This window comes from Natator depressus, chromosome 1 (genome assembly GCF_965152275.1).
Source record: "Natator depressus isolate rNatDep1 chromosome 1, rNatDep2.hap1, whole genome shotgun sequence".
NCBI lineage: Eukaryota > Metazoa > Chordata > Testudines > Cheloniidae > Natator > Natator depressus.
This window is the reverse complement of record NC_134234.1, coordinates 5,587,407-5,597,713: the sequence shown is the minus strand read 5'-3', so window position 1 is coordinate 5,597,713 and position 10,307 is coordinate 5,587,407. Positions and strand designations below refer to the sequence as shown.

The window sequence follows — 10,307 nt, the reverse complement described above, 5'->3', positions numbered from 1 at the left end:
AGCTCTGTCTGGGTTTCTAATGGGCTGAAATTTGTTAACGCTTTGTGTCATTTTAAGGAAGAGTTACTCACATTGGCAGATTTCAGAGTAGTAGCCGTGTTAGTCTGTATTCACAAAAAGAAAAGGAGTACTTATGGCACCTTAGAGACTAACCAATTTATTTGAGCATAAGCTTTCGTGAGCTACAGCTCACTTCATCGGATGCATTCAGTGGAAAATACAGTGGAGAGATTTATATACACAGAGAACATGAAAAAATGGGTGTTACCATACACACTGTAGGAGAGTGATCAGGTAAGGTGAGCTATTACCAGCAGGAGAGCGGGGGTGGGGAGGGGGGGAGAGGACATTTTGTAGTGATAATCAAGGTGGGCCATTTCCAACAGTTAACAAGAACATCTGAGGAACAGTGGGGGATGGGGAGGGGGGAAATAAATATGGGGAAATAGTTTTACTTTGTGTAATGACCCATCCACTCCCAGTCTCTATTCAAGCCTAAGTTAATTGTATCCAGTTTGCAAATTAATTCCAATTCAGCAGTCTCTCGTTGGAGTCTGTTTTTGAAGTCTTTTTATTGAAGAATTGGTATGTAATCGAGTGACCAGAGAGATTGAAGTGTTCTCCGACTGGTTTATGAATGTTATAATTCTTGACATCTGATTTGTGCCCATTTCTTCTTTTATATAGAGACTGTCCAGTTTGACCAATGGACATGGCAGAGGGGCATTGCTGGCACATGATGGCATATATCACATTGGTAGATGAATGAGCCTCTGATATTGTGGCTGATGTGATTAGGCCCTACGATGGTGTCCCCGGAATAGATATGTGGACACAGTTGGCAACGGGCTTTGTTGCAAGGATAGGTTCCTGGGTTAGTGGTTCTGGTGTGTGGTGTGTGGTTGCTGGTGAGTATTTGTTTCAGGCTGGGGGGCTGTCTGTAAGCAAGGACTGGCCTGTCTCCCAAGACCTGTGAGAGTGATGGGTCGTCCTTCAGGATAGGTTGTAGATCCTTGATGATGCATTGAAGAGGTTTTAGTTGGGGGCTTAAGGTGATGGCTAGTGGTGTTCTGTTATTTTCTTTGTTGGGCCTGTTCTGTAGTAGGTGACTTCTGGGTACTCTTCTGGCTCTGTCAATTTGTTTCTTCACTTCAGCAGGTGGGTATTATAGTTGTAAGAATGTTTGATAGAGATCTTGTAGGTGTTTGTCTCTGTCTGAGGAGCAAATGCGGTTGTATCTTAGAGCTTGGCTGTAGACAATGGATCATGTGGTGTGATCTGGGTGAAAGCTAGAGGCATGTAGGTAGGAATAGCAGTCAGTAGGTTTCCGGTATAGGGTGGTGCTTATGTGACCATTGCTAATTAGCACCGTAGTGTCCAGGAAGTGGATCTCTTGTGTGGAGTGGTCTAGGCTGAGGTTGATGGTGGGATGGAAATTGTTGAAATCATGGTGGAATTCCTCAAGGGCTTCTTTTCCATGGGTCCAGATGATGAAGATGTCATCAGTATAGCGCAAGTAAAGTAGTGGCATTAGGGGATGACAGCTGAGGAAGCGTTGTTCTAAGTCAGCCATAAAAATGTTGGCATACTGTGGGGCCATGCTGGTACCCATAGCAGTGCCGCTGATTTGAAGGTATTCATTGTCCCCAAATGTGAAATAGTTATGGGTGAGGACAAAGTCACATAGTTCAGCCACCAGGTTTGCCATCACATTATCGGGGATACTGTTCCTGACAGCTTGTAGTCCATCTTTGTGTGGAATGTTGGTGTTGAGGGCTTCTACATCCATAGTGGCCAGGATGGTGTTTTCAGGAAGATCACCGATGGATTGTAGTTTCCTCAGGAAGTCAGTGGTGTCTCGAAGATAGCTGGGAGTGCGGGTAGCTTAGGGCCTGAGGAGGGAGTCTACATAGCCAGACAATCCTGCTGTCAGGGTGCCAATGCCTGAAATGATGGGGAGTCCAGGATTTCCAGGTTTATGGATCTTGGGTAGGAGATAGAATACCCCAGGTCGGGGTTCCAGGGTTGTGTCTGTGCAGATTTGTTCTTGTGCTTTTTCAGAGAGTTTCTTGACCAAATGGTGTAGTTTCTTTCTTTCAGTGGGATCAGAGGGTAATGGCTTGTAGAAAGTGGTGTTGGAGAGCTGCCGATCAGCCTCTTGTTCATATTCCAACCTATTCATGATGACGACAGCACGTCCTTTGTCAGCCTTTTTGATTATAATGCCAGAGTTGTTTCTGAGGCTGTGGATGGCATTGTGTTCTGCACGGCTGAGGTTATGGCGCAAGTGATGCTGCTTTTCCACAATTTCAGCCCGTGCATGCCGGCGGAAGCACTCTATGTAGAAGTCCAGTCTATTGTTTCGACCTTCAGGAGAAGTCCACTCAGAATCCTTCTTTTTGTAGTGTTGGTAGGAAGGTCTCTGTGGATTAATATGTTGTTCAGAGGTGTGTTGAAAATATTCCTTGAGTCGAAGATGTCAAAAATTGGATTCTAGGTCACCACAGAACTGTATCATGTTCATGGTGGTGGAGGTGCCTCTTTCTGTCCTGCTGGTCCTGTCCCTCTCTCCTTCCCTGCATAGTCTGAGCTGATGCTGGGGTTCCCTTCTCCCCACAAAAGGCAGTTCAGGCTTATCTTCCCCATTTTCCCATTGCAGGCAGACATTTACTTTAACCTAGTCTGAGGAGATATTTCTGTGATCTGTCACTGTGGTGTCTGGCACCTGGTTTTGCTCCTGGGTGAGGGGTATCACTCTGCAGCATGGCTGGAAGTTGTGGGGGTTGGGGGAATAGATTGACAAGTGGCCAGAAGTGGGGGGTCTGGGGCAGGGAGCAGTAGGTAGATGGGCAGGTGGTCAGCATGGAGGTTTATGGTGGTGGGAAGCGGGTTGCACAAAGACAGGAAAGCAGTGCTGGGGATTCTGGAGGGAGGTGTACACAGAGAAGCAGGCAGCACTGAGGGCAGTGGGGACAGGCAGGGGTGTACAGTGACCGGCAAACAGAGCTGGGGATCGTGGGGATGGGGAGCGGTATGTTCACAGACAGGCAGGCAGCACAGAAGGTTTAGGGGGTGGGGAGTGGGGTGTAAAGGGACAGCTGGGCAACAGCACTGACATTAAATTTCTCTTTGTCATTGTTGGTCCAAGGCCAGTACTGGGACCTTCCATGGCCCGGAGTGTGTTTGGGGGTTTCTCAGGGAAACTTTGCTCTGGCAAGCCACAGACCTGCAGCCTGGGTTCCCAACTCCATTTCAGCAGTGGAAAGAACAATTTATCTTTGTATGACACTGCAACCATATTCTTCATTGTGATGTAATTTTGATATAATTGTAGTACAATTTTGATACAATTAATTCAAGATGGGTCATATAAGATATCATATGAAGAGTTGTAATTTTCTGAATATGATTTTTAATGCATATTTCATGTTTGTGTCTGAAGTTATGAATCATAGAATCATAGAAGATTAGGATTGGAAGAGACCTATGGATTTCATCTAGCCAACCCCCTGCTCAAAGCAGAACAAATCCCCAACTAATTTGTCAAACCCAGTCTTAAAAATCTGTAAGGGTGGAGATTCCACCACTTCCCTAGTAAACCCATTCCAGTCTTTCATCACCTTCCAAATGAAATAATGTTTCCGAATATGCAACCTAGCCCTCCACCACTTATACTTGAGACCATTGCTCCTTCTTCTGTCATCTGCCACCACTGAGAACAGCCAAGCTTCATCCTCATTGGAACCCCCTTCAGGGAGTTGAAGGCTGCTATCAAATCCCCCCTCATTCTTCTCTTCTGCAGACTAAACAAGCACAGTTCCCGTAGCCTCCCTCTCCTCATAAGTTATGTGCCCCAGCCCTCTGATCATTTTCATTGCCCACCACTGGACTCTCCAATTTTCCACATCCTTCCTGTAGTGGAGGGCCCAAAACTGGATGCAGTACTCCAGATGTGGCCTTAACAGTGTACAATCGAGAGGAATAATCACTTCCCTCAATCTGCTGGCAATGGGCCTACTAATGCAGCCCAATATGCAGTTAGAAAATAGTGTATGTGCCTTGAGAATCTGCCGAATGGCTTGTGAGAAACTGCTAATTCTTAGTCTAATTAGTGTGTTAAACTTCGTTTGAATTTTTGCTGATTTGCTCGGTCATCTTCTTTGATCTGTTTGACATCCCTTCTAATCGCTTGTATTCTATCTGTTGTAGTTAATACACTTGTTTTATGATTTAATCTAAACCCAGTATCCCTTTAAGTGAAATGTCTGGGGTAAAAATCTCTGCTTGGTTACAAAAAGTGTACATTGTCCTCCCCACATTGAAGGAGGGGAGAACTGGGTAACAAATTCACACTGGTCAGGGTTTGTACCAGGTCTGGATGGTACAGTTGTGGGGTCCTAGCCAAGGGAGCTGGTGTTTATTTTGGCTCTAGCCTCCCTATTGTTGGTTCATGCAGTGGCTGGTCAGAGCTTGCAGGTAACTGCCGCTGGGTGTGCCCCTGCCTGTGTGAATGCTAGAGGAGGCATAGGACCAGGAGTGGGTCTGCAGGGCAATGGGAGGTCAGGCTGGCTTCAGCGTCAGAAGGCTCAGTGATACCGCAGTTCCAGGTGGAACCCCGTGAGGAACCAGTCACACTTTGCTCCTCAGCTGCTTCAATTTTCCATCATACTCTGACCCTTTTTCCAAACTCTCCTTCCCCATACCAGGCTGTCCTGATTCCAAAAGCAAGTTGGTCACCACTGTCTTCTCCATGCTCCCCAGTCATTCCTTGCTCCCATACCCTCTGAGCTGCCCCATGCTCCCCACATCTCTTACTCTGCCGGTGGTGAGGTGACGCTCATCCTCCTACTCCCTTGGCTGGGTGGTAATCAGTGACTGTGTCTCACTGGTGAGAAATCTCACAAATGGAAAACATCAAGGCATGTTCATGTTATACTCATGAACTCTGTGTGGTGTATGAGTACACAGGAACAATTCAGAAGCTGAGAAGTATGCACATTATATAATGTTAGCAGGCAACTCTAGGATATGTGAGAGCTTAGATAAATGCAGCTGGCACATGCAGGAATCACAGGTAGCTGACTGAAAGAGTGGGTCACTGGGGCACAGATTTTAAACTCAGGATGCTCTGGGAGCATTTGCTAGCCAGCTCTGTTAGCTATTAATGGCAAGGGTTGTACTAGAGTTCATGGGCTGAAGACTTTGTTTTTCTCACCTAAACTGTTCATCCATATAGTGCATCGTGGGATCCCTCAGCCTCATTAAATACACACCTAGTATAATATTTTCAAGGTGCCATAGTTACGTGATAATTGCTCCCACTAGGGTTAAATTAAACATGGTTATGAATAGAAAAAAAAATGCCTTCAGTAAGCTCAGACACAAGCTTGCAGACAAAATGCATCCAGGTGACCCCTGGGGACATGCTCATAGATTCCAAGGGACCATTGTGATCATCTGGTCTGATTTCCTGTCGAGTACAAGCCAGAGAATTTCCCCCAAATTGTTCCTACAGCAGATCTTTTAGAGAAACATCCAACCCCAATTTAAAAAAAAATCTCTGATGGATAATGCACCAAGAACCTCGATAAGTTTTTTCAAAACTTACCACTTAAACAATGAGCACCTTATTTCCAGTCATAACTGTTTTAACTTCCATTTAAAGCCACTGAATTGTGCTATGCTAGGCTGAAAAGCCTATTATTAAATATTTGTTCCCCATGTAGGTACTTGTAGACTATCAAGTCACCATTTAACCTTTGTTAAACTAAATAGATTGAGATCTTTGAGTCTATCACTATAAAGCAGGTTTTTTAATCTTTTAATAATTTTTGTGACTCTTCTCTGAACCCTCTTCAATATATCAGCATCCATCTTTAATTGTGGACATCAGAAGTGGACAAAGGGTCCAGCAGCAGTTGCACCAGTGGCAACTATAGAGATAAAATAACTTCTCTACGTCTCCTTGAGATTCTCCTGGTTATCACCCCAGGATCACATTGGCTCTTTTGGCTAAGAGTCTCACTGGGAGCTCATCTTTAGCTAATTATCTTTTCACACCCCATCGTATAAGCATCACCTAAATTCTTTCTTCCTAGATGTAGATATCTACAAAGCTATATTAGGACACATATTGTTTGCTTTGACCCAGTTTACCAACTAATCCAGATGGCTCTGAATAGTGACCTGTCATCTTCATTATTTACAATCCCCCATTTTTTGTGTCATCTGTAAACTTCGATATTCAGGCATGAGAAGGGCTAGCTGAGTTGCTGGCACGTGTCTCTTCTTACATTTGTCAGTTAACACCTGTAACTTGTGCTTCAGACAAAGCTGGGTGTCTGCAAGAAAGTGTCTCACCAAAAGAAACAAGGGAAGTAACAGAGGTGCAGGCCTGTAGCCCTAAATACCAAGACCCTTGTGACATTCTTGCCCATGGTTTTGTCTGTTTCCATAGAGGAAACTGAGCTCCTTTCCAACATCGGAATTACATCTTGGATCAGACCTATGCTCCATCTAGTTCCGAGTCCTCTCTCTAACAGGGACAGCCCCGGGTGCTGCAGAAGAAGGTGTAAGAAACTCAGCAGTAGATGCATGGGGTGAGGTGACCTGACCATCTGGAGGGTGTCCCCTAATGCCTCACTGCTGGAGATTGTCTTATGCCCTGAAACACTATGGCATCTAGACTTTGCAAACTATGTATTTAGCTGTAACTATTGTAACTGGATAGTCTTAACTACCATGTAAATGTTCAAACCCTTCCTGATTCTTACTACTCAACTACCTCTTGTGGCAACAATTTCTTTAGTCTAATTAACCATGGATTGAAGAAAGCATTCTTTTTTATTGGTTTTGAATATGCCATGTTTCAGTTTAATTGAATGTCCTCTTAATCTTATATTAGGAGACAGGGAGAACACATTCTCAGTCTACTCTCTACCAGTCAGTATTTTAAATGCTTTTCTCATGTCCCGTCTTATTCATCACCTTTGTAAGGTAATTATCCCAGTCTTTTCAACCCCTCTCCAGATGACAGTTTCCCCAGGCCCATTATCATTCTAATTGTCCTTGCCTGAACCCCTCTAGTTATGTAATATCCTTTGTGAGAAGGGTACACAGTACTACAGAGAGGAGTGCAGAGGATGGTGAAACACTGATGGACTGATCTCATGACATTTTATTTTCTGGGTGGTTCTCCAACCCACTCCTTCTGGATCCCAATATTTTGCCTAGCCTCTGTCCATGCTTGCACTGTTAGCAGGGTTTCCCAGAGCTGTATACCATGATGCCTTGGTCCCATTCCTGAGTTCATGCAATTAAATTACAACCTTCCCAGGTATTTGAGGACTTCAAGCACTTCCCTCTAATGACAATACACGTTACAGGGCATTATCTTTGAAAACTCATGGCAAACGGGGAAGTCCCAGATGACTGGAAAAAGGCTAATGTAGTGCCAATCTTTAAAAAAGGGAAGAAGGAGGGTCCTGGGAACTACAGGCCAGTCAGTCTCACCTCAGTCCCCGGAAAAATCATGGAGCAGGTCCTCAAGGAATCAATCCTGAAGCACTTACACGAGAGGAAAGTGATCAGGAACAGTCAGCATGGATTCACCAAGGGAAGGTCATGCCTGACTAATCTAATCGCCTTCTATGATGAGATTACTGATTCTGTGGATGAAGGGAAAGCAGTGGATGTATTGTTTCTTAACTTTAGCAAAGCTTTTGACACGGTCTCCCACAGTATTCTTGTCAGCAAGTTAAAGAAGTATGGGCTGGATGAATGCACTATAAGGTGGGTAGAAAGTAGGCTAGATTGTCGGGCTCAACGGGTAGTGATCAATGGCTCCATGTCTAGTTGGCAGCCGGTATCAAGTGGAGTGCCCCAAGGGTCGGTCCTGGGGCCGGTTTTGTTCAATATCTTCATAAATGATCTGGAGGATGGTGTGGATTGCACTCTCAGCAAATTTGCAGATGATACTAAACTAGGAGGAGTGGTAGATACGCTGGAGGGCAGGAATAGGATACAGAGGGACCTAGACAAATTGGAGGATTGGGCCAAAAGAAATCTGATGAGGTTCAATAAGGATAAGTGCAGGGTAGGACGGAAGAACCCAATGCACCGTTACAGACTAGGGAATGGCTAGGCAGCAGTTCTGCGGAAAAGGACCTAGGGGTGACAGTGGACGAGAAGCTGGATATGAGTCAACAGTGTGCCCTTGTTGCCAAGAAGGCCAATGGCATTTTGGGATGTATAAGTAGGGGCATAGCAATCAGATCGAGGGACGTGATCGTTCCTCTCTATTCGACATTGGTGAGGCCTCATCTGGAGTACTGTGTCCAGTTTTGGGCCCCACACTACAAGAAGGATGTGGATAAATTGGAGAGAGTCCAGCAAAGGGCAACAAAAATGATTAGGGGTCTGGAACACATGACTTATGAGGAGAGGCTGAGGGAACTGGGATTGTTTAGTCTGCAGAAGAGAAGAATGAGGGGGGATTTGATAGCTGCTTTCAACTACCTGAGAGGTGGTTCCAGAGAGGATGGTTCTAGACTATTCTCAGTGGTAGAAGAGGACAGGACAAGGAGTAATGGACTCAAGTTGCAGTGTGGGAGGTTTAGGTTGGATATTAGGAAAAACATTTTCACTAGGAGGGTGGTGAAACACTGGAGTGCGTTACCTAGGGAGGTGGTAGAATCTCCTTCCTTGGAAGTTTTTAAGGTCAGGCTTGACAAAGCCCTGGCTGGGATGATTTAGTTGGGGATTGGTCCTGCTTTGAGCAGGGGGTTGGACTAGATTACCTCCTGAGGTCTCTTCCAACCCTGATATTATATGATTCTATGATTCTATACTGTTATTGACATCGAAGTTTCTCTATCATCATGCTGCCCATTCACCTGGCTTGGTTAGCTCCCTCTGAGGACTTCTCTGGACTTGACGAAGACCTAAATAATCTGATGCCATCTGTAAATGTTACCACATCACTACTCATTCCCCTTTTCTAGCTGGATAATAACTAGAAAATATTTACCATACTATTTGTTATGAAGTGTGTAAACACCATCAGTGTTCTTCTCTCCCTTCACAGGCACCTTGAGCATTTCTTCGCCTAACCGATGAATCGACCACCTCATGGCAGCTCTCAACCTCACCCCCTCTGAACCTTCAACATTCATGCTAATGGGAATCCCTGGCCTGGAAGCTGCCCACATCTGGATTTCCATCCCTTTCTCTATGTTCTACATTATCGACCTCTTTGGCAATTTCACAGTTCTCTTTGTTGTAGGCAAAGAGCAGACCCTGCACAAGCCGATGTACCTGCTGATTTGCATGCTGTCACTCACAGACATTGGCACAGCTACCGCCATCGTGCCAAAGGCACTGTGTATATTTTGGTTCAATATGAAAGGCATTACTGTCTGTGGCTGCCTCACCCAGATGTTCTTCGTTCATACAGGTTCTATGATGCACTCAGCCATCCTCATGACAATGGCCTTCGATCGCTACCTTGCCATATGTAACCCTCTGAGATACGCTACCATCCTCACCAATGTACGAATAGCTAAGCTAGGGCTAGTGGGTTTCATGAGAGCTGTTCTATTCATTCTGCCTCTCACCTTGCTCCTGATCAGGCAGCCATTCTGTAACAACCGCATTATCCACCATACGTACTGTGACCATATGGCTGTGGTGAAGATGTCGTGTGGGGACACCACATTCGATGGGATGTATGGCTTGGTGGGAGCATTTATAGTCATTGGATCAGACCTGACGCTCATTGCTCTGTCCTACGGTCTGATCATCAGGTCTGTCCTCAGAATTTCCTCCAAGACAGCCCACCAGAAAGCCCTCAACACCTGCACAGCCCACGTCTGTGTGATGCTGATGTCTTATACTCCCTTCATCTTCACCTCTCTGACACATCGCTTTGGTCAGGGCATCACTCCCCATGTTCACATCATCTTGGCTAACCTCTACTTCCTTGTCCCCCACATGTTCAACCCTATCATTTATGGGGTCAAAACCAAAGAGCTCCGTGTGAAAGTGGACAAATACATCAGCAGAAGGTGATCGCTGGGGGACATTGAGTTTAAATCTGTATGACAAGAGGAGGAAACAATATCTCCTCCTTAATTAAGGGTGCTCTGTCCCAGTTTGGCTGAGCTCAGCATTGTGGAAGTTCACAGTCTGAGAAGTTCTTCACACCTAACATCTTATCACTGCATAACCAAGCACTGCAGGCTGGCCTCTGGGTAAAGGGAGTGGGATTGGGGCCTGAGACCCTTTTAATAGCCAATTCCTCTGGGGTG

General features: G+C 45.4%; 1 protein-coding gene across 1 annotated transcript; it reads left to right on the top strand.

The window, feature by feature from the left end:
- The first annotated feature begins 9,129 nt into the window (after positions 1-9,129).
- On the top strand, positions 9,130-10,068 carry LOC141978746 (olfactory receptor 52P1-like). Its single transcript, XM_074941099.1, has one exon. It carries the CDS (start codon positions 9,130-9,132, stop codon positions 10,066-10,068), a length of 939 nt encoding a protein of 312 aa, XP_074797200.1.
- The last annotated feature ends 239 nt before the right edge of the window (positions 10,069-10,307 follow it).

Excerpts from the sequence above, each read along its gene's own strand:
- LOC141978746 (XM_074941099.1), top strand. The coding sequence starts at position 9,130 with ATGGCAGCTCTCAACCTCACCCCCTCTGAACCTTCAACATTCATGCTA.